The sequence below is a fragment of the Anolis carolinensis genome, unplaced genomic scaffold, assembly GCF_035594765.1.
Source record: "Anolis carolinensis isolate JA03-04 unplaced genomic scaffold, rAnoCar3.1.pri scaffold_7, whole genome shotgun sequence".
Lineage (NCBI taxonomy): Eukaryota > Metazoa > Chordata > Lepidosauria > Squamata > Dactyloidae > Anolis > Anolis carolinensis.
In genome coordinates, this window is record NW_026943818.1 from 14,630,420 (window position 1) to 14,654,758 (window position 24,339).

The following is a 24,339-nucleotide window of genomic DNA, read 5'->3' on the forward strand; positions in this document are numbered from 1 at the left end:
TGCCCACATCCTCAGAGCACAGCCTCAGGCCCTTTCCTTTCTCCCCGTAGCCGCTTCCTTGACGGAGTCGACGCTGAAGAACGTCCCGCAGGTGGTCAACGTGCGAGAGCTCAGGAACAACTCCGCTCCACCGGCTGTCGCGGCCGTCCTCGGGTGAGCAACCTTGTTATTATTATTATTATTTGAGTTATATACATGTCCAACTTACACAAAACTCCTAGAATCTTCCTCTTCCGTCAACACTCTGTTTCCGCAACCGGCGTCTCGCAGGACCCATTGTGCACAGATCTTCCGACAGCCAAGCAAAGCGATAATGTGACCCACACGTTCTTGTGAAATGCCGATGATGCTTGAAATTTCTCCCTGAGTGATATGACAATTGTCCTGAATCAATCTGTCAAACTTTTGTTCGTGAAACTTGGCGGTTGCTGTCACAGGACGTCAAACGCTTTGTTTGTCACGCAAGTCCAATGTTCCCACTTCAACATCTTTAAACTTACTCGCCCAACGATGCACAGGACTCACATCAACACAATCCCCATAAGCAGCTTGCGTTCTCTGATTAATCTCCTTTGGGATGACACCTTCTGCGGTCAAGAATTCAGTGACTGCACCTTGCTTAAGTCGCATTGACTGATGGTCTGCGCAGGGTTCCATACTTCGTACTTTAACAACACAACCGTTCAATGCTAAGGCTTCACCGTCTGCGCAGGGTTCCATACTTCGTACTTTAACAACACAACCGTCCAATGCTAAGGCTTCTCCGTCTGTGCAGGGTTCCATACTTCGCCCTTTAACAACACAACCGTCCAATGCTAAGGCTTCCCTGTCTGTGCAGGGTTCCATACTTCGCCCTTTAACAACACAACCGTTCAATGCTAAGGCTTCTCCGTCTGCGCAGGGTTCCATACTTCGCACTTTAACAACACAACCGTTCAATGCTAAGGCTTCCCCATGTGCACAAGGTTCCATACTTCACACTTTAACAACACAACCGTCCAATGCTAAGGCTTCCCCGTCTGCGCAGGGTTCCATACTTCGCCCTTTAACAACACAACCGTCCAATGCTAAGGCTTCCCCATGTGCACAAGGTTCCATACTTCGCACTTTAACAACACAACCGTTCAATGCTAAGGCTTCCCCATGTGCACAAGGTTCCGTCTGTGCAGGGTTCCATACTTTGCACTTTAACAACACAGCCGTTCAATGCTAAGGCTTCCCTGTCTGTGCAGGGTTCCATACTTCGCCCTTTAACAACACAACCGTTCAATGCTAAGGCTTCCCCATGTGCACAAGGTTCCATACTTCACACTTTAACAACACAACCATTCAATGCTAAGGCTTCTCACCAAATGGAACTAACGGTAGAGTCAACTGAACAAGTCAGTACCCGCTACATACCAGTATTGTCATCTGTTGAGTTACGAAGGTGGAGGCATTACTTTTCATTCAACCCTCGTATGTTCCCCTCGTGACTCCGTAGCATTGAATCAAGGCAGTTAAAGTGCATTCATAATACAACATAGAGGCATGAGAGTCAAGAGGGTATTTTGACTCCCTGTGACACCTTTGCAGAATCCCACAAGTTGTTGCTTTCACCAGGCCTGGAAAGTGATGCCTTTTTAAATTTATTATTGTGTTTATGTATTTGATATTATTGTATGTTGGTTTTATATCTGTAAGCCGCCCTGAGTCCCTCTGGGCGGGGTACAAAATAAAATAATAATAATAATAATAATATATTATTATTATTATTATTATTATTATTATTATTATTATTATTTTATTCTGACACAGCAAACAAGATAGATATGCTGGATTTCGTATCACAAAACCACAAGTCGAACACTTCCCAAGTGTCTAGGACTGTGTGATTTATTATTATTATTATTATTATTATTATTATTATTATTATTATTATTTTACTATGACACAGCAAACAAGATAGATATGCTGGATTTCGTATCACAAAACCACAAGTCGAACACTTTCCAAGTGTCTAGGACTCTGTGATGTATTTCGGATGATTCGTGCAGATCCCAGCAGGGTGGCCTTTTGCAGTTGGCAGATGGTGATTTTGTCAATGTCTATTGTTTCCAAATGCCGGTGGCTGAGATCTTTTGGCACGGCACCCAGTGTGCCCATCACCACCGGGACCACCTGCACTGGTTTCTGCCAGAGTCTTTGAAGTTCCATCTTGAGGTCCTGAGAGCGGCTGAGTTTTTCCTGTTGTTTTTCGTCAATGCGACTGTCACCTGGGATGGCGACATCCATGATCCAAACCTTTTTCTTTTCCACAACTGTGATGTCTGGTGTGTTGTGTTCCAGAACTTTGTCAGTCTGGATTCGGAAGTCCCACAGTATCTTTGCATGTTCATTTTCCACGACCTTTGCAGGTTTGTGATCCCACCAGTTCTTTGCTGCTGGGAGGTGGGACTTGAGGCATAAGTTCCAATGAATCATTTTTTTATTTTTATTATTTTATTATTATTATTATTATTATTATTATTATTATTATTATTTTCTCGCTTTCCTCTTGCAGCTCCTCGGTGCCTCAGTCGGCCGCTCAAGCCGTCCACCAAGTCCTGGCCACGGTGGCCACCAGTCAAGGCAGCCAGGTATCGGACCTCCCTAAAGCATGCTCCCTTCATCTTCCTCTTGTCCTTATCTATCTATCTACAGTAGAGTCTCACTTATCCAACACTCGCTTATCCAACGTTCTGGATTATCCAACGCATTTTTGTAGTCAATGTTTTCAATATATCGTGATATTTTGGTGCTAAATTCGTAAATACAGTAATTACTACATTGCATTACTGCATATTGAACTACTTTTTCTGCCAAATTTGTTGTCTAACATGATGTTTTGGTGCTTCATTTGTAAAATCATAACCTAATTTGATGTTTAATAGGCTTTTCCTTAATGCCTCCTCATTATCCAACATATTCGCTTATCCGACGTTCTGCCGGCCCGTTTATGTTGGATAAGTGAGACTCTACTGTATTTATCTATCTCTACAAGCTAGAAACATCAAACTTAGAAACAACTCCTAATTAAGAACAACGTGGCTGAGACCACAGGAAGTGAGAGGCATCTGATATTATTATTATATTAGTACTAGCTGTGCCCGGCCACGTATTGCTGTGACGTATGGGAATCCTTTGTTGGCCAGGTGGAATAGCCGTGAATAGCCTTGCAGCCTCAAAGCCTGGCTGTTTTCTTATGGGAATCCTTGTTTGGTGAGCAGGAATGCAATGGAATAGACCAGGGGTCCCCAAACTAAGGCCCGGGGGCCGGATGCGGCCCATCGAAGCCATTTATCCGGCCCCCACGGCACAAGGGCAGAAGGGGGTTGGGCTAAATGACCCAAGGGGTCTCTTCTTCTCTTACAACCCTTATTATTATTATTATTATTATTATTATTATTATTATTATTATTATTATCATTGAGGCTGGGTGGACATCTGTCAGGGGCAATACTAATGGCTTTTGGTGCACAAAGGCAGAAGGGGATAGAACTAAATGGCCCAAGGGGTCTCTTCCAACCCTCTTTATTATTATTATTATTATTATTATTATTATTATTATTATTATTATTATTATTATTATTATTATTAACATTGAGGCTGGGTGGCCATCTGTCAGGGATGCTTTGCTTGTGCTTTCGGTGCACAAAGGCAGAAGGAGATTGGACTCAATGGCCCAAAGGGTCTCTTCCAACCCTCTTTTTTTATTATTGTTGTTGTTGTTATTATTATTATTATTATTATTATTAATTATTATTATTGCTTGGTGGCCAACTATAGTCCGGCCCTCCAACGGTCCGAAAGATCATGAACTGGCCCCCTGTTTAAAAAGTTTGGGGACCCCTGGAATAGACTTTCTGCTTGAGAGGCTGGGTACTTGCATGGTTTGAAGGATGGGTTGCTCTCTACTTCCAGGTGACCTCTAATTATTCATTATGTTTGTTGTTGTTGTTGTTGTGGCCACCCCATCCACAAGAACCTTTTGAGTGGTGGAGTCCCTTTCTGGGTGGACCTGTGTTGTTTGGCTCCTCTTCATTTCTCCCTTGACCTTCCAGGGTCCTCTTCCTGGCGGTTCCATCAAAGCGCAGCCTCCTCCCAGTTCAACTCCAGGCGCTGCCGTGGCCTCCACTGGTCAGACTGGGAAGAAGAACGCAGGTCAGTTCAGACCGCTGTCGATAGATCTACTAGCTGTGCCTGAGGTGGAATCCTTTGTTGGGAGGTGTTAGCTGGCTCTGGTTGTTTCCTGTCTGGAATATCCTTATTTTCAGAGTATTGTTCTTTATTTACTGTCCAGATTGTAGAGTCTTTTTAATGCTGGCTGCCAGGTTTTGTTCATTTTGATGGTTCCCAGGAACCCAATAATAATAATGATAATGATAATACTGTAGATATATTCAAACATTTATATGTGTGTGTGTGTATATATATATATAGGTGTGTATGTGTGTGTGTATATATATATATGTATGTATATATATTATAGTAATAGGTACATGCAAACATTTATATATGTGTGTATGTGTGTGTGTATATATACATAGATGTATATGTGTATGTGTGCATATATATTTAGTCTTATAGTAATAGATACATGCAAACATTTATATATATCTGTGTGTATAGGTGTGTGTGTGTGTGTGTGTGTGTGTGTGTGTATATATATATATATATATATATATATATATATATAGGTGTGTATGTGTCTGCATATATATATATATATATATATATATATATATATTAAAGTAATAGGTACATGCAAACATTTATATATATCTGTGTGTATAGGTGTATATGTGTATGTGTATGTGTCTGCATATATATATATATATATATATATATATATATATATATATTATAGTAATAGATACATGCAAACATTTATATATATCTGTGTGTATAGGTGTATATGTGTATGTGTGTGCATATATATATATATATATATATTATAGTAATAGATACGTGCAAACATATATATCTGTGTGTATAGGTGTATATGTGTATGTGTATGTGTCTGCATATATATATATATATATATATATATATTATAGTAATAGATACATGCAAACATTTATATATATCTGTGTGTATAGGTGTATATGTGTATGTGTATGTGTCTGCATATATATATATATATATATATATATATATATAATAGTAATAGATACATGCAAACATTTATATATATCTGTGTGTATAGGTGTATATGTGTATGTGTGTGCATATATATATATATATATATATATATATATTATAGTAATAGATACGTGCAAACATATATATCTGTGTGTATAGGTGTATATGTGTATGTGTATGTGTCTGCATATATATATATATATATATATATATATATATATATATTATAGTAATAGATACATGCAAACATTTATATATATCTGTGTGTATAGGTGTATATGTGTATGTGTCTGCATATATATATATATATTATAGTAATAGATACATGCAAACATTTATATATATCTGTGTGTATAGGTGTATATGTGTATGTGTGTGCATATATATATGTGTGTGTGTGTGTGTGTGTGTGTGTGTGTGTGTGTGTGTGTACATTGAAACTGGTGGAGCAATATATTGATAGGAAAGTGAGGGGGGGTGAAATGGTTCTGAAAATAGGTGAAGAGAGAAAACCGGAGGGGGAAAAAAAGAGAAAGAGAAGAAAACGGAAAAAATATATGGCTTGACTTCCCATCTTGACCTTGGAGTTTTCTCTTTTGTTGATTCCATATTGGTATTTTTCCTTAGTCCTCTTTTCGTTTAAACCGTTTTATATTGTTGATAAGTCTATCGTAAAGAAGACTATCCATTCTTCTTTTCCCCAAGAATTTTGTGACGTTGGTCCAGTCTGTTTTATTTTTACCTTCTCTTATTTTTTTTGGTGTTAGCTTATCCATGTGTTTCATGTCCAAGGACAATGTCCAAGTTGTGTTGCATCCCGTAACCCTCCGCTGTCCTTGCAGGGCCCGGATCGGGGTCCGTGAAGGCCGTGGCCTCGTCGTCTCCCGCGCCGTCGGTCCCGTCCACAGCCGCCCAGTTCAACAAGCTGTTCTCCGCCTCCGCCTCCGCCTCCGGGTCTGTACTTTCCCTCCTTCATCCGGATTTCCTTCCCGTGCCATCTGGAGCCCTGGTTATGTAAGCCGGCAAGGGCACCGTCTCTCGCCCGGATTGGAATGGCAGGGGGGGAAAAAAGCCTATATTTCAAGGCTGCAAAACGTGATCCAGGGAGAATAGTTAAATTGGGTCATAGAATCATAGAATCCTAGAATAGTAGAGTTGGAAGAGACCACATGGGCCATCCAGTCCAACCCCCTGCTAAGAAGCAGGAAATCGCATTCAAAGCACCCCCGACAGATGGCCATCCAGCCTCTGCTTAAAAGCCTCCAAAGAAGGAGCCTCCACCACAGTCCGGGGCAGAGAGTTCCACTGGTGAACAGCCCTTCTCACAGTGAGGAAGTTCTTCCTGATGTTCAGGTGGAATCTCCTTCCTTTCCTGTAGTTTGAAGCCCTTGTTCCCTTGCGTCCTAGTCTGCAGGGCAGCAGAAAACAAGCTCCCTCCCTCCTCCCTATGACTTCCCTTCATGTATTTGTACATGGCTATCATGTCTCCTCTCAGCCTTCTCTTCTGCAGGCTAAACATGCCCAGCTCTTTAAGCCGCTCCTCATAGGGCTTGTTCTCCAGACCCTTAATCATTTTAGTCCCCTCCTCTGGACGCTTTCCAGCTTGTCAACATCTCCCTTCAACTGTGGTGCCCAAAATTGGACACAGTGTGATTCCAGGTGTGGTCAGACCAAGGCAGAATAGAATAAGGGGGAGCAGGACTTCCCTGGATCTAGACGCTATTCCCCTCTTGATGCAGGACAGAATCCCATTGGCTTTTTTAGCCGCCGCATCACATTGTTGGCTCATGTTTAACTTCTTCCCCACGAGGACTCCACGGTCTTTTTCGCACACACTGCTGTCAAGCCAGGCATCGTCCCCCATTCTGTCTCTTTGATTTCCATTTTTTCTGCCAAAGTGAAGGGTCGAATCGGGATCCGAAGCACCACGATCCCACGGCATCGGAACCCAACGGCATCTATTATTTATCATTTATTTATTTGCTACATTTGTATTTATTTATTTATTTATTTATTTTTCAAACTTATATGCCGCCACTCCCCTAGGGCTCGGAGCGGCTTACAAGAACCGGCTAAAATCAACAATTTTAAAAACATCTTAAAAACATCTTTAAAAAAACATCTTAAAAGCACCTTTTAAAACATCCTAAAAGCACTGTTGGATAATCCAGAACGTTGGATAAGTGAGACTCTACTGTATATGAATTTTCCTCTGTTTGCAAATCTTTGTATATCCTATATACATATTGATCCATCTACCTGTATATCTGTATGCATATATATATATATATATACACACACACACACATACACACACACACATTATTTAACCCATTGAGTCCTTGATTAATGTAGTTTTATTGGTATCTATTTTTATTTTGAAATTTACCAGTAACTGCTTCATTTCCAACCCTCGGCTTATACTCGGATCAATGCGTTTTTTGTAGTAAAATTAGGTGTATATACACGAGTATATACGTTAACTGCTTTGGGAGAGGCAATGTTGATAGATTTGTTCCAACCACAACCCATTATTATTATTATTATTATTATTATTTTATTGTATGACACAGCAAACAAGATGGATTTCGTATCACAAAAGTCGAACACTTCCTAAGTGTCTAGGGATATTATTATTATTATAGGCAATGCTGATGGATTCGTTCCAACCACAACCCATTATTATTATTATTATTATTTTATTGTATGACACAGCAAACAAGATAGATATGCTGGATTTCATATCACAAAATCACAAGTTGAACATTTCCCAAGTGTCTAGGGATATTATTATTATTGTTATTATTATGTTTATTTATATCCTGCATTTTCTCTCCGCAAAGAGGGCTCAAAGCAGCTTATATTAAAAGCATTTTAATGCAATTTAAAATCTACAAATATGCAAACATTAAAACAAAATTAAACATGGTATTAAATTTTGGTTTTCCCTCCCCTCTTATTATTTTTTGAACAAACGTAGGCCTGGATTCAACTTTGCCGCCCCGGCCACATCTGGCCCTACATCTTTACCAGGTAAAACCGTAAAAAAAGGTGTTCTTACTGTTATGGGTAATGGTCATGGGATAACGGCTATGTTTTAAGTTATTTTAACGTGTCCTGACCTGGGGAGATCCTTTGTTCAGAGTTGTTAGCTGCCCCCTGATTGATTCCTGTCTGGTATTCTTCTGTTTTCTAAATGCTGCTCCTTATTTATTGTTCTGATTTTGGAGTTGTTTTTTTTTTTAATAATGGGAGCCAGACGACAGAGAGAAGCCATTGAAATCCGCAAGAAGCATGTGGACAATTTCATCAGAAAGGGGGAAACCATGAAAATGAACAAAATCTGGCTCCCAGTACAGTAGAGTCCCACTTATCCAACATAAATGGGCCGGCAGAACGTTGGATAAGCGAATATGTTGGATAATAAGGAGAGATTAAGAAAAAGCCTATTAAACATCAAAATAGGTTATGATTTCACAAATTAAGCACCAAACCATCATGTTAGACAACAAATTTGACAGAAAAAGTAGTTCATTACACATTAATGTCATATTCGAATTTAGCATCAAAATATCAAAATGCATTGTAAACATTGACTACAAAAATGTGTTGGATAATCCAGAATGTTGGATAAGTGAGACTCTACTGTATTAAAAAAAAAACTCCAAAATCAGAACAGTAAATAAGGAGAAACACTCTGAAAGAAGAAAAATTCCAGACATGACATGAATCAATCAATCAATCAGGGGGCAGCTAACGACTCTGAACAAAGGATTCCCCCCCAGGCCAGGATATGAAGCTTGCAAGGCCATTTAATGCTAATCAAGGGGATTAATTACAACATTCACACGGGCCTCCAAACAGACAAGAGTTCTTCTCTCACCCTGGACTTTCCACAGATATATACGTACTGTATTTACCACTAAAATATCCCAATGAATTTAAAACACCAACTACAAAAACGTTGATTATGAAAAGGCAGACTGCGTTGGATAATCCAGAACATTGTATAAGTGAATGTTGGATAAGTGAGATTCTACTTTAATATGAAATAATTACTGGGATGGAATAATGCAGAACAATATAATCTCTAAAACCAGGACAGTAAATAAAGAGCAACAGTCTGAAAGCAGGGAAATTGGAAATTCCACAAAGGAAACAATCAGGGCCAACCTCTGAGGAGGCCTGCCATAGATGTGGGCGAAACGTCAGGAGAGAATGCTTCCTAAAAAGGTCTTCCTTTTCTCTCCCGTCTGCCTCTGTAGCCGCGACGAAAGAGCCGAGCCCGCCGGATGCCTTTTCTCTTGCCGGGAGCATGAAATTCGGGACCTCCGGGGAATCCTCCTTTGCTTTTGGGTCTGCCAAACCGGCCGCTCTTCCCGCCTCCTCCGTGGCCGGAAGCGGCTCCGGCGACCCTTGCCCCCCGACCACCGTGGCCGTGGCTCCCGCCCCTGTCGCCTCCACCCCGAACAAGGCGGAGAAGCAAGGCGAGCCCCTTCCTCAGGGCCTCCCGGTCATCGGAGAAACCATCGGGAGCTTCTCGGGCCTCCGGGTCGGTCCGGCGGATGAGAATCCCCCCAAAGCTCCTTCTAACGTCGCAAACACCGAGGTGACGGAAGTCAGCTCGGCCTCGCTTCCCGTCTTCGGCAACGTCCAGTTGGTGGGAACCGCCCCGGTTTCGGCCTTTGCGGGCAACGCCAAGTCCGCCTTCACGTTTGGGGTCCAAGCAGGCACGGCCCCGCCGGGGTCTGCGTCGAGCGGCCTCTCCTTCGGGAGCCTTTTGACTTCGGCCACGATTAGCAAAGCGGAGGACGAGGCCGTTCCCGAGAAGCCGCTTCCCGGTGAGGCGACCCCGGAGGGACACGTGCCCCAAACGCTTTCGCCGGGGCCGGATGCTCCCCCGGAGGTGCCCGCTTTGGTCGACCCCGAAGGCCCCGCCCCCGCCTCGGAGGCCCCCGAAGCCGCCACCACTTCTGCTCCGACGGACCCGAAGGCCCCCCCTCCGGTGGAAACGACCGCCACGTCTCTTCCGGCCACGGGGGCCTCTGCGTTCACAGCGCCTTCCATCTTCGCGTCCGGACAACCCGCGACCGATGCTCCGCCGCCCCCGCCGTCCCTCTTCGGCCAGATCCCTGCGACAGCTACCACGACGGCGTCCTCGCTCTTTGTCCCACCAGCGTCTACGGCCGTTGTCACCACTCCTCCGACTGCGACCGGATTTACAGCCTTCGGCACTGCCGGATTCGGGCAGCCATCATTCGGTCAGACCCCTGCCTTCGGGCAGCCGGCCAGCACCTCCGCCAGCGGCTTTACTTTCAACCAGACCACCTTCGGGGCCGCCCCCGCTTTCGGCCAACCGGCCACCTCTTCGACTTCCAGCGGGCTTTTCGGGACTCCCTCCAGCACCAGCACCGTCAACTCCTTCTCGTTCGGCCAGCCGTCCTCTTCGTCGTCCTCCACGACGACGGGACTTTTTGGCCAAAGCGGGGGCCCTGCCTTCGGACAGAGCTCCACTTTCGGGCAGGCCGGCTCCGTCTTCGGGAGCGCCGCAACCACGCCAACCTCTTCGGCCGGGTTCAGCTTCTGCCAGGCCTCAGGTGAACGAAGTTCTGGTTTGGAAAGTGAGGGTGGGCGGGGTCATCGCAACAAGCGTATGTATTTCAGTTCTCTCTTTTTCTGCCGTTTTGGGGAGGAAAATATCAATCATATTTATTTATTTATTTATTTATTTATTTGTTTGTGACATTTATATACCGCCCTTCTCACCCCGAAGGGGACACAGGGCAGTTTACAAGTTTACAGCGCTAGCCCTCTTTTTCACTCTTCACCATTTTAATTTCCTTATTATTTTCTCCTTTTTCTAGCTTTTGGTTCCAGCAGCACTGTCTTTGGACAAGCAGCCAACCCAAGCGGCGGCCTCTTCGGCCAGGTAATACCTATTAATATTATCATTAATTATTTTTAACCTTATGTGGTTCGAATCAGTTGTTATATACAGTGTTTCCTCGCGTCTTCGCGGCTCGCTTTTCACGGGCTCGCTGTTTTGTGTTTTTTTCCCAGTAAATATTAATGTAAAATAATTCTAACACTAAAAAATATTATTAATCATAAAAATTACGATTTACAGTAAATAGCGCATTTACTCAGAAAAGTAGGACTTGCGCTTTATAAAGACTTAAAATAGTGTATAACTACTAAAATAATGTATAAATCTATACACATAATAGTGAAAATCTGTATGTGTATTATTATTATTATTATTATTATTATTATTATTAACTTATTGTTGAGACCATTTTGTTTTTGTTTTTGATAGTCACTCCTTGACTCATATTTTTGCAATTAAAAATACCTAGTTAATTTTTAATATTTCTGACAGTATACAGTAGAGCCTCACTTATCCAACACTCACTTATCCAACGTTCTAGATTATCCAACACATTTTTGTAGTCAATGTTTTCAATAAATCGTGATATTTTGGTGCTAAATTCGTAAATACAGTAATTACTATATAGCATTAATGTGTAATGAACTACTTTTTCTGTCAAATTTGTTGTATAACATGATGTTTTGGTGCTTAATTTGTAAAATCATAACCTATTTTGATGTTTAATAGGCTTTTTCTTAATCTCTCCTTATTATCCAACATATTCGCTTATCCAACGTTCTGCTGGCCCGTTTATGTTGGATAAGTGAGACTCTACTGTATATATAAAGTTTTATTATTGTTGTATATAACAATAGCATAATCATTATTATTAATAAGAATATAACAATATATAACAATAACTATATAGAGAGAGAGATGTCTAGATAGATATATATGAATATAGATATATAGGGCTTGCTAGTATTGCAGGGAAATGCACACAGATTTCTAGATAGATATAAACATAAATATATATACAAGGCTTGCAAATATTGCAGGAGGGAAATGCATATATATAGAGAGAGGATTTACAAACATTTCAGGGGGAAATGCATATGTGAAATTAGTATATATAATTGTAGATCTATATCTAGCTCTGTTTATATAAGCATTGAATGTTTGCCTATTACTAGGTTGGAAGCCGGCCTGAGTCCCCATGGGGAGATAAGGCAGGGTACAAATGAAGTTGTTGTTATTATTATTATTATTATTAACTTATTGTTGAGACCATATTGTTTTTGTTGACCCTCCTTTTCCACTTACAGAGCTAGTTTACTGTTTTTCTTAGAAATACGGTCAATATTCAAAAACATGTAACCTACTGATGCCTCAATTAATGTAATTTTATTTTTATTTTGACTTTTTTTTTATTTTATTTTGAAATTGACCAGTAGCTGCTGCATTTCGCACCCTAGGCTTATACTCGAGTCAATAAGTTTTCCCAGTTTTTTGGTGGTAAAATTAGGCACCTCAGTTTATATTTGGGTTGGCTTGTACTCGAGTATATATGGTACATATATAATAATATAATAATAATATAAATATAATAATATATAATATTAGATTCCTCTCACTTCCTGTTGTCTCAGCCTCATTCTTAAAAATATAATAATAATATAAATGCTAATGATAAATACAAGATTTGTCTCACTTCCTGTTGTCTCAGCCCCATTCTTAAAAATATAATAATAATAAAATAAATGCTAATTATATATAATATAAGATTCGTCTCACTTCCTATTGTCTCAGCCTTGTTCTTAAAAATATAATAATAATAATAATAATAATAATAATAATAATAATAATAATATAAATGCTAATGATATATAATACAAGATTTGTCTCACTTCCTGTTGTCTCAGCCTCATTCTTAATAATAATAATAATAATATAATAATATAAATGCTGATAGTAAATAATAATAGATTTGTCTCACTTCCTGTTGTCTCAGCCCCATTCTTAAAAATATAATGATAATAATATAAATGCTAATTATATATAATATAAGATTTGTCTCACTTCCTGTTGTCTCAGCCCCATTCTTAATAATAACAATAATAATAATAATAATAAATAATAGATTTGTCTCACTTCCTGTTGTCTCAGCCTCATTCTTAAAAATATAATAATAATATAAATGCTAATGATATATAATACAAGATTTGTCTCACTTCCTGTTGTCTCAGCCCCATTCTTTAAAATATAATAATAATAATTATTATTATTATTATTATTATTATTATTATTATTATTATTATTATATATAATACTAGCTGTGCCCGGCCACGCGTTGCTGTGGCAAAGTGGTGGTGGTATTGGTTAAAAATTGTTGTGTAATTTTTATTTGACGTTATTTGCATTTTTTTATTAATTTTATTGTAAGTTATATTTTTATTTATTATATTTTATTATTTTCTTGTATTATTTTTAGTTATTTTCTGTTATTATAGTATTTTATTGTATCAATTTTTTAGTGTTTTTTAATTATTTTTTATTGGGTTGCTAGGAGACCAAGCTGGAGGAGCTTAGCCTTCTAACTGGCAGCAATTGGATAAAAGCAATTATTCCTCTCGCTCTAATTAGGATTTTATTTTTCTTTTCTTTTTGTTGTATCAACCTAGAGGCGTGGATGATGGGTTGTGTGGTCAAATTTCGAGGTTGGGGGGCCTGTAGTTTTGTTGTTTTGTGCGTTGCCGTGATGCCATCACTCTTTTATATATATAGATAAGATTCGTCTCACTTCCTGTTGTCTCAGCCCCATTCTTAATAATAATAAGAATGACGTTCTCTTTCTCTCTCTTTCTCTGCCCGTATTTGCAGCAACCGGCACCCGGCGCGGGTCTCTTTGGGTCCGGCGGCGGCGGCGGACGAGGCGGGGGTTTCTTCAGCGGCCTGGGGGGGAAGCCCAGCCAGGAGGCGGCCAACAAGAACCCCTTCGGCGCCGGCGGAAGCGCCTTTGGCTCCTCGGCCACACAAAGTGAGCACTCAGGGTGTTCGGCCCCCCGTCCTTCCGTTCCTCTCCTCCTTTTTCTGGATCTTTTCCTTCTTTTGCGGGGTTGACTTGTGCGCATGGCTTCCTATACGGAGAATTGTCTCCAAGACGTAGCTCGGGATGATCTCAAGCCGTTAGGAGAGGCGGGTAACAAATATATTGACCTTATACCCATCCATATACATAATTGTTTTCCTAATTTATTCTGCATTTGCCATGTCTTAAACTTTTTAGATTGTGTCACATCTAAAAGCAGGATAGAAATAAAGATCATGGTGATGTTGATGATGATGATGATATTGTGAGCTGCCTTGAGTCCCTATGGAAGAAAGAAAGATAATAATAGTAATAGCAATAATAATAATAATACAGTAGAGTCTCACTTATCCAACATAAACGGGCCGGCAGAACGTCGGATAAGTGAATATGTTGGATAATGAGGGATTAAGGAAAAGCCTATTAAACATCAAATTAGGTTATGATTTTACAAATTAAGCACCAAAACATCATATTATACAACAAATTTGACAGAAAAAGTAGTTCAATATGCAGTAATGCTATGTAGTAATTACTGTATTTACGAATTTAGCACCAAAATATCACGATGTATTGAAAACATTGACTACAAAAATGCCTTGGATAATCCAGAACGTTGGATAAGCAAGTGTTGGATAAGTGAGACTCTTTATACCCATCCATATACATGATTGTTTTCCTAATTTATTCTGCATTTGCCTTGTCTTAAACTTTTTAGGTTGTGTCACATCATTGTGAGCTGCCTTGAGTCCCTATGGGGAGAAAAGCAGGATAGAAATAAAGATCATGGTGATCTTGATGATGATGACGATATTGTGAGCTGCCTTGAGTCCCTATGGAAGAAATAAAGATAATAATAGTAATAGCAATAATAATAATAATAAAATTTAGTGCGGCCCACAGAAGGTCGCTTTGGGGTTGCCCTAAGTCGGAAACACAACATCCATCCAGCTTGGGAAGAAGTCTCACTGTTGTAGAGAGGACTCTCTTTTAGTTCTTCAAGTGTTCCCGCCACCAGGCCGGGTCCTGTTTCACCAGGCTGGGACCCAGCCTTCTGAGTGAGTGAGCATTGGATAATACAGTGCGTCTGTGAGCAGAAATCGGATAAGCGGGACTCTACTGTATATGTACTTGGAAAAGGAGTCTCTCCGAATCTCCGTGGCCGCTAGAGTTTGGTTTCAGCCTCTGCTTTCTCCTCGTCCCAGGCACCTCGAGCCTTTTTGGGAACAGCGGGGCCAAGGCCTTCGGGTTCGGGAGCCCTGCCGCCGCCGCCACGGCCGCCGCCGCCTCCTCCTTCGGTGAGCAGAAGCCCATGGGGGCCGGCACCTTCAGCTCCGGAGCCGGGAGCGTGGCCGCCCAGGGATTCGGGTTCTCCAGCCCCACCAAAGCAGGTACCGGGGTTTCCCAAACATACTTCGTTGCAGCTTTTTGGGATCGGAACATCCCGCCTGAAGGCTCTCTTGTGACTCCCATCACATTGGGCCACAATGACTTTCTATTTCTAATGCAGTAATAATAATAATATCAGAACGAAATAATAAATGTATTAATAATAATAATAATAATAAATAGATTAAAATAAATGGAATAGTAGCAATAATCCCAAGAGTAAAATGATAAATGTAATAATAATAATAATAATAATAATAATAATAATAATAATAATAATAATAATAAGTAGAGTAAAATAATAAATGTAACAATGCCAATAATAATAAATGTACCATATATATTCGAGTATAAGCCGACCCGAATATAAGCCAACCAGGACCCTCACCCGAGTATAAGCCGAGGGGGGCTTTTTCAGTCTTAAAAAAAGGGCTAGGCTTATACTCGAGTATATTTATTTATTTACAGTATTGATATTCCACCCTTCTTTCTCACCCCAAAGGGGACTCAGGGCAGATCACATTACTCATATAGGCAAACATTCAATGTCTTTTAACATAGAATAAAGACAAAGAGAAATTTAGGTGTATATTTATCAAAAGAAAACATTGAACTCTTACATAATGTGTTTAAAAACAATACTAGGCTCAAAGGTGCAAATGGGCATTTATTGAGAAAATGCCCAGAACAGAAGGGAATATACCTTGTTATGCAGAAGATCTGGAAGGAATGGGGGTTTCTTTTTATCTAGGTTTCATTTCTTTTTCTATAAATTACATTTATATCCAAGGAATATATATATATATATATATATATATATATATATATATATATATGGGTAATGAAATTTCGGCCTAGGACAAAACAACAAAACGACACATCCCAGAAACACTAAACTTGGCAGCACAACCCCTCATCCACGCCTCTACGTTCATACAACACAAAGAAGAGAAAAATAAAGTCCTAATTAGAGGGAGAGGAGGAATTGTTTTTATCCAATTGCTGCCAGTTAGAAGGCTAAGCTCCGCCCACTTGGTCTCCTAGCAACCCACTCAGCCCAGGGGACAGGCAGAGTTAAGCCTCACTTAGGCCTCTTCCACACTGCCTATAAAATACAGATTATGTGATTTTAACTGAATTATAAGGCCCTTCCATACAGCTATATAACCCATTTATAATGGACTTAATGTCAGGGTAAAACCTTTACCCTTTACCTTAACTACCAACAATTCCTCAATATTTTATTTCCCATAACACCAGACTTCGCCACAGCAACGCGTGGCCAGGCACAGCTAGTATATATATATATATATATATATACATACACACGTATATATTTTCTACATCTATATAATGTTTTTCCATCAATGTTTATCTATCTGTTTTTATGTGCATTTAAAACCATTAGCATAGACCCATAGGTTTGCCTTCTCAGTATTACATTTAATTGCACTTTAACGACTATGTCAGCTGGGCAACTACCTATCCCTGATGATTTTGACATATTTTGCACTTTGGCCCTGATCCGTGAACTCAACTTGTGTTTTTAACACCTGATTAATATGTTGACCTTTTATGATTGTTTTTATCAATTACTGTTGTTTTATTGTTGATTGATTTGTTTTATTACTTTGTTTGCTTTTATATTGTTGTGTCTGGGCATGGCCCCATGTAAGCCGCCCCGAGTCCCTTCGGGGAGATGGGGCGGGGTATAAGAATAAAGTTATTATTATTACAGTAGAGTCTCACTTATCCGACATAAACGGGCCGGCAGAATGTTGGATGAGCGAATATGTTGGATAATAAGGAGGCATTAAGGAAAAGCCTATTAAACATCAAATTAGCTTATGATTTTACAAATGAAGCACCAAAACGTCATGTTAGACAACAAATTTGGCAGAAAAAGTAGTTAAATACATAGTAATTAAGTAGTTAAAAAAGTAGTTAAATACATAGTAATGCTATGTAGTAATTACTGTATTTACGAATTCTACTGATATTTATATTATTTACTGATATTTATTTACATTTTTATGTTTTCTTATAGTCATTAATATTAATATTTATGAATTTAGCACCAAAATATCACGATATATTGAAAACATTGACTACAAAAATGCGTTGGATAATCCAATAATAATGCATTGGATAAGCGAGTGTTGGATAAGTGAGACTCTACTGTACAAGGTTAAAGTTAAGAGTTCATCGTCCCAGACATTCTCTGAGAATAGCTGGGAAATGTGTGGGAACTCAAGGTCAGAGGAATGCTTTCTTAGCTTGTAAGCATGGTTAAATAAGGGAGAAATGTAATAAATATATAAATAAAATACATAAATAAACATCAAAAGGGAGGGAGATGAACGGCAAGGTTTTTTCCTTCCAGAGGAGAAGGAAACGACAGTTACAAAGGGAAAACGAATGCAACCTGCCACCATGTTGAGGGGAAGCGATTTGTTGTTGTTCGGCGGGAAAGACGCCTCTCGCAATTGCGAGATCAGGTGCTAAAAACCTCTCCGGAGCCCTATTTCATGCCGCCAAGTTGTGCAGGCCTGCTCTAAATAATTCAGCTCCAGACCTTTTTGTATGTCTTTCTTTCTCCGGGCGGTTTACGCTTGCAGCGGGGAGTATCCCTTACATCGGGGTGGAATTTCACCCCGGTATTAGAATGCGTCGCCGGCCCAACAGCCGGCAAAGACAACTTCTCTCCAGGATCGTGAACACTTTCAGGTTTCCAAAAGACAGCTGCTGCTGCTTCTCCTCCATTTTTTAAAAATATAAAGCATCATTATTATTATTATTATTATTATTATTATTATTATTATTATTATTATTATTGTTATTGTTATTATTATAATATTATATGACACAGCAAACAAGATAGACATGCTGGATTTCGTATCACAAAATCACAAGTCGAACACTTCCCAAGTGTCTAGGACTGTGTGATGTATTTTCGGATGATGCGTGCAGATCCCAGCAGGGTGGCCTTTTGCAGTTGGCAGATCGTAATTTTGTCAATGTCTATTGTTTCCAAATGCTGGCTGAGATCTTTTGGCACAGCACCCAATGTGCCCATCACCTATGGTCTAAGCATTAAATAAATTTGGAATTTTGGCCCATCACCACTGGGTCCACCTGCACTGGTTTCTGCCAGAGTCTTTGAAGGTCAATCTTGAGTTTTTCCTGTTGTTTTTCGTCAATGCGACTGTCACCTGGGATGGCGACATCAATGATCCAAACCTGTTTCTTTTCCACAACTGTGATGTCTGGTGTGTTGTGTTCCAGAACTTTGTCAGTCTGGATTCGGAAGTCCCACAGTATCTTTGCCTGCTCATTTTCCAGGACTTTTGCAGGTTTGTGATCCCACCAGTTCTTTGCTGCTGGGAGGTGGGACTTGAGGCATAAGTTCCAATGAAGCATTTGGGCCACATAGTTGTGCCTCTGTTTGTAGTCTGTCTGTGCGATTTTCTTACAGCAGCTGAGGATATGATCCATGGTTTCGTCGATTTCCTTGCAGAGTCTGCATTTTGCTGATTTTTCGATCTTGGCCTTAATTGCCTTTGTCCTGATGTCTTGCTCCTGGGCTGCAAGGATCAGGCCTTCTGTCTCCTTCTTCAGGGTCCCATTCGTGAGCCAGAGCCAGGTCTTCTCCTTATCAGCTTTTCCTTCAATTTTGTCAAGGAACTTTCCATGTAATGTTTTGTTGTGCCAGCTGTCAGCTCTAGTTTGTAGTGCGGTTTTCTTGTACAGGTTTTTTTGTCTGCTGTGCTTTGAGGAGTTTCTGATTTTTGACTTCAATCAAAGCAGGTTCTTCACTTTGCTTGCCATCTTCTGCCAGGGCATGTTCTTCTTCTTTGACTGCTTGTTTGATTTGTAAGAGTCCTCTGCCCCCTGATCTTCTAGGCAGATATAGTCGGTCAACATCACTGCGAGGGTGCAGTGAATGATGAATGGCCGTGAGTTTTCTTGTTTTTCTGTCCAAATTGTCCAGTTCCACCTGTGTCCAGTTTATGATGCCAGCAGTATATCTTATGACAGGTATGGCCCAGGTGTTTGTGGCCTTGATGGTGCTGCCTCCATTGAGCTTGATTTTGATAATTTTTCTGACCCTTTGTGTATATTCTTTGCTGACCACAGTTTTCACATGTTCATGCTTGATGTTGTCCAGCTGTAATATGCCCAGATATTTATAGGCCTCTGGCTGGTGACACTTTATCGTTTGGCCATTAGGCATATTTATGCTCTCACTTTCAATGATTTTTCCCTTCTTCAATGCTACTGTCGAACATTTGTCCAATGCTATAAGAATGGTATATATATATTTAAAAAAAAACAACTTAAATGTATATACTCTCATGTATTATGGTATGCTAGTATTATTGAGTATTTTCTTTACAGTCCCAACTGGGTACTATATTATTATGTAACATATAAAGCAAAACTGTGCCCTATCGAACATTTGTCCAAACCAAACTCCATGCTGATATCAGTGCTAAAAATTCGGACAGTGTTAGTCAGAGACTGGATTTCAGTTTCCGTTTTCCCATACAGCTCTTCTCCTTGTCAGCCTTTCCTTCAATTTTGTCAAGGAACTTTCCATGCAATGTTTTGTTGTGCCAGCTGTCAGCTCTGGTTTGTAGTGCAGTTTTCTTGTACTGATTCTGCTCTAGTTTGTAGTGCGGTTTTGTTGTACTGATTCTGCTCTAGTTTGTAGTGCGGTTTTCTTGTACTGATTTTTTGTCTGCTGTGCTTTGAGGAGTTTCTGATTTTTGACATCAATCAAAGCAGGTTCTTCACTTTGCTTTACATATTCTGCCAGGGCATGTTCTTCTTCTTTGACTGCTTGTTTGACTTGAGTTATTATTATTATTTATCCCGCTTCTTTACCCATGGGCATTCAAGGCAGCTAATTTCTCCTTCACCTTTGGCCCGGATGCCTTCCAAACACATTCCTCTGATGCCGCTTTCTTTTTTGTGTCCCCTCCCCTTCCCTCTTGTGTTTGCCTCCGTTTTGCTCAGGTGGCTTTGGCGCTGCTCCAGTGTTCGGCAGCCCTCCCACCTTTGGGGGCTCCCCCGGGGGGTTCGGAGGGGTGCCGGCATTCGGTTCAGCCCCAGCCTTTGCAAGCCCTCTGGGCTCGACCGCAGGCAAAGTCTTCGGAGAGGGCACCGCCGCCGCCAGCGCCGGAGGATTCGGGTAAGGACGCGGGGGGTCGGGGGGCTCCCGCGGGGGGTCGGGGGGCTCCCGTGGTTCCCTTGGGCTGTGTCGGAGACCCCGAGCACCCCCTCTTCTCTCCTCTCTTTCCTCTCGCAGCTTTGGCGGGACGGCCAACACGGCCTCTTTCGGCACCTTGGCCTCCCAGAACACCCCCACCTTCGGCTCCCTCTCCCAGCAGCCCACCGCATTCGGAACCCAGAGTGGCGGAGGCGGCGGATTCTCCGGCTTCGGGACCAACACAGGAGGAGGTACTGGCAGCACCCACCCCAAGGGTTATCCAGTCCTTACCCCCACCATCAGGGCCTTCCTGACAGATGGCCACCCAGCCAAAGAGAGACGGACATAGATGCAATGGAGAGAGATCATAGAGTTGTAGAGTTGGAAGGAGGACACAATCAAAGCCCTCACATCATGTCAGGTTAATCCCGAGAAACTCCCTCAGTACTTTGTTATGTCGGGCTAGTTTGCTCTCTAGGTGCATCATCAGTGGGGCTCAGTGTGCTCTCTGGCTGCAGAGTAAACTACAACTCCCACCACGGTGGGTCAGTCCCCCTCAATTCCCTCGTGTAGGTTCAGTTGGTCATGGGGGTTCTGTGTTCCAAGTCTGGTCCCGGTCTATTTTCGGTGGGGGTCGTAGTGTCTCCGGATGTCGGTGAACTATAACTCCCAGAAATGTAGGTCAGTTCCCCCAAAACTCCTCCCGTAGGTTCAGTTGGTCAGGTGGGTTCTGTGGGCCAGGTTTGCTCCCGGTCTACTCTCAGTGGTAGCTATGGTGTCTCCAGATGTAGGTGGTCCAATCCCCTAGTTGTGATTGAGAAAGAGAATATATCTATATATATAGATACTAGCTGTGCCCGGCCACGCGTTGCTGTGGCTAGGACTTAATTTTTCTTTTCTTTTTGTTGTATGAACGTAGAGGCGTGGATGAGAGGTTGTGCTGTCAATTTTCGAGGTTGTGGGGTGTTTAGTTTAGTTGTTTTGTACGGTGCCATGATTCCATTACCCTTTTATATATATAGATAGATAGATAGATATAGATACTAGCTGTGCCCAGCCACGCGTTGCTGTGGCGAAGTCTGGTGGTCTGGGAAATAAAGTATTGAGGATTTGGTGGTAGTTAAGGTAAAAGGTAAAGGTTTTCTCCTGACGTTAAGTCCAGTTGTGTCCGACTGCACACAAGTGGATTATATGGCAGTGTGGAGTCAAGATAATCCAGTTCAAAGCAGATAATATAAGATTATAAATGGGTTATATAGCTGTGTGGAAGGGCCTTGAGTCTACACTGCCATATAATCCAGTTCAAATCAGATAATCTGTATTTCATAGGCAGTGTGGAAGAGGCCTAAGTGAGGCCTAACTCTGCCTGTGCCCTGGGCTGAGTGGGTTGCTAGGAGACCAAGTGGGTGGAGCTTAGCCTTCTAACTGGCAGCAATTGGATAAAAGCAATTATTCCTCTCCCTCTAATTAGGACTTTATTTTTCTTTTCTTTTTGTTGTAGGAACGTAGAGGCATGGATGAGGGGTTGTGCTGCCAAGTTTAGTGTTTCTGGGATGTGTCGTTTTGTTGTTTTGTGCTAGGCCGAAATTTCATTACCCTTTTATATATAGATATAGATAGATATAGATATATATAGATACTAGCTGTGCCCGGCCACGCGTTGCTGTGTTGTTGTCTGGTGGTGTTGGTGAGAACTTGTTGAGGTAGTGGTGGTATTGAATGTCTGTTGTATGGTTGTCTTTATGTTTAGTATGCATTTGGTTGTTTGTGTTCTGTGAAAGTGGTGAGGGTAGAAGGGAATCTGTGTCTCTGTGTAGTATTGTATAGTATTTATATGTTGTCCATGTGTTGGGAATGCTTGGATTGTGCCCTGCTGCATAGTAGAAAGGGTTGGGCTGGATGGCCCTTAGGGGTCTCTCCAAACTCTTGTGCCTGTCCCCTGGGCTGAGTAGGTTGCTAGGAGACCAAGTGGGCAGAGCTTAACCCTCTAACTGGCAGCAATTGGATAAAAACAATTATTCCTATCCTGCTAATGAGGACTTTATTTTTCTTTTCTTTTTGTTGTATCAACGTAGAGGCGTGGATGATGGGTTGTGTTGTCAAATTTCGAGGTTGGGGGGCCTGTCGTTTTGTTGTTTTGTCCGCTGCCCTGATGCCATCACTCTTTTATATATATAGATGTCTGTATGTATGAACTAAAAGTTTCAATCTTCCTTTTTCAGGCTTCGGCTTTGGGTCCTCGAACACGTAAGTCTCTCCTGGCGATGGCCTTACAAACTGGGTTTGCTCGGGCGGAAAAAGAGGGATGAGCTTCTTGGAAAGATATGTATGTTGAACGTGGTAATCCTACGCGGAATTAATGTCGGGGCGTCTCCTGAACGAGTAGCTTCGGGTCGAGACGTCTCCCCGCCGTAATGCTTTATTTCTCGCGTGTCTTCCAGATCCGCCTCCGGATTCAGCGGATGGAGAAGCTGAGCGTGTGCGGAGCACAACGTCTGTCTTTCGTCTTTTGTACAAACAGGAAACACACCCCAAGAGGCCTATTTTTTTTTAACGGAGCGGACCCCGTCTTTCAATAAAATTATTTTCTCTGTGTTGTTGCCTCCGGGCCTGCGAGGTCAGGTTTGTGACTCCAAAGCAAAGTGGGTTTTATAAAATAAGAATAAAAATCACCGGAACGCGGGGATTGGAATGCCGAGACTTCCTTTGGTCAGAGAGGGATACGGTTTATTATTATTATTATTATTATTACTATTATTATTATGATATAGCAAACAAGATAGACATGCTATATTTCATATCACAAAATCACAAGTCGAACACTTCCCAAGTGTCTAGGACTGTGTGATTTATTATTATTATTATTATTGTTATTGTTATTGTTATTATTATTTTATTATTATTATGACACAGCAAACAAGATAGACATGCTGGATTTCATATCACAAAATCACAAGTCGAACACTTCCCAAGTGTCTAGGACTGTGTGATGTATTATTATTATTATTGTTATTATTGTTGTTATTATATTTTATTATGATACAGGAAACAAGATAGACATGCTGGATTTCATATCACAAAATCACAAGTCGAACACTTCCCAAGTGTCTAAGACTGTGTGATGTATTATTATTATTGTTATTGTTATTGTTATTTTATTATTATTATGACACAGCAAACAAGATAGACATGCTGGATTTCGTTTCACAAAATCACACATCAAACACTTCCCAAGTGTCTAGGACTGTGTTATGTATTATTATTGTTATTATTATTGTTATTATTATTTTTATGACACCAAAAACAAGATAGATATGCTGGATTTCATATCACAAAATCCCAAGTCAAACACTTCCCAAGTGTCTAGGACTGTGTGATGTATTTTCGGATGATGCTGCAGATCCCAGTCGGGTGGCCTTTTGCAGTTGGCAGATGGTGATTTTGTCAGTGTCTATTGTTTCCAAATGCCGGCTGAGATCTTTTGGCACGGCACCCAGTGTGCCCATCACCACCGGGACCACCTGCACTGGTTTCTGCCAGAGTCTTTGAAGTTCAGTCTTGAGGTCCTGAGAGCGGCTGAGTTTTTCCTGTTGTTTTTCGTCAATGCGACTGTCACCT

General features: G+C 41.1%; 1 protein-coding gene across 3 annotated transcripts in view; it reads left to right on the top strand.

Moving 5' to 3' along the window:
- The window catches only part of nup214 (nucleoporin 214), a 59,712-nt gene extending 36,307 nt beyond the window's left edge, over positions 1–23,405 (top strand). Inside the window, exons 24-36 of one of the 3 annotated variants that reach the window (XM_062959026.1) lie at positions 51–153; positions 2,543–2,618; positions 4,083–4,182; positions 6,006–6,177; positions 8,144–8,196; positions 9,429–10,760; positions 11,028–11,092; positions 13,913–14,069; positions 15,326–15,511; positions 20,529–20,703; positions 20,821–20,972; positions 22,944–22,968; positions 23,163–23,405. In XM_062959026.1, the coding sequence (XP_062815096.1) occupies positions 51–153; positions 2,543–2,618; positions 4,083–4,182; positions 6,006–6,177; positions 8,144–8,196; positions 9,429–10,760; positions 11,028–11,092; positions 13,913–14,069; positions 15,326–15,511; positions 20,529–20,703; positions 20,821–20,972; positions 22,944–22,968; positions 23,163–23,196 (2,630 nt within the window). In that variant the 3' untranslated portion in view covers positions 23,197–23,405. The remainder of the gene's footprint in view (positions 1–50; positions 154–2,542; positions 2,619–4,082; positions 4,183–6,005; positions 6,178–8,143; positions 8,197–9,428; positions 10,761–11,027; positions 11,093–13,912; positions 14,070–15,325; positions 15,512–20,528; positions 20,704–20,820; positions 20,973–22,943; positions 22,969–23,162) is intronic. The other 2 variants (XM_062959028.1, XM_062959029.1) reach the window with 2 other exon arrangements.
- Positions 23,406–24,339: the final 934 nt, after the last annotated feature.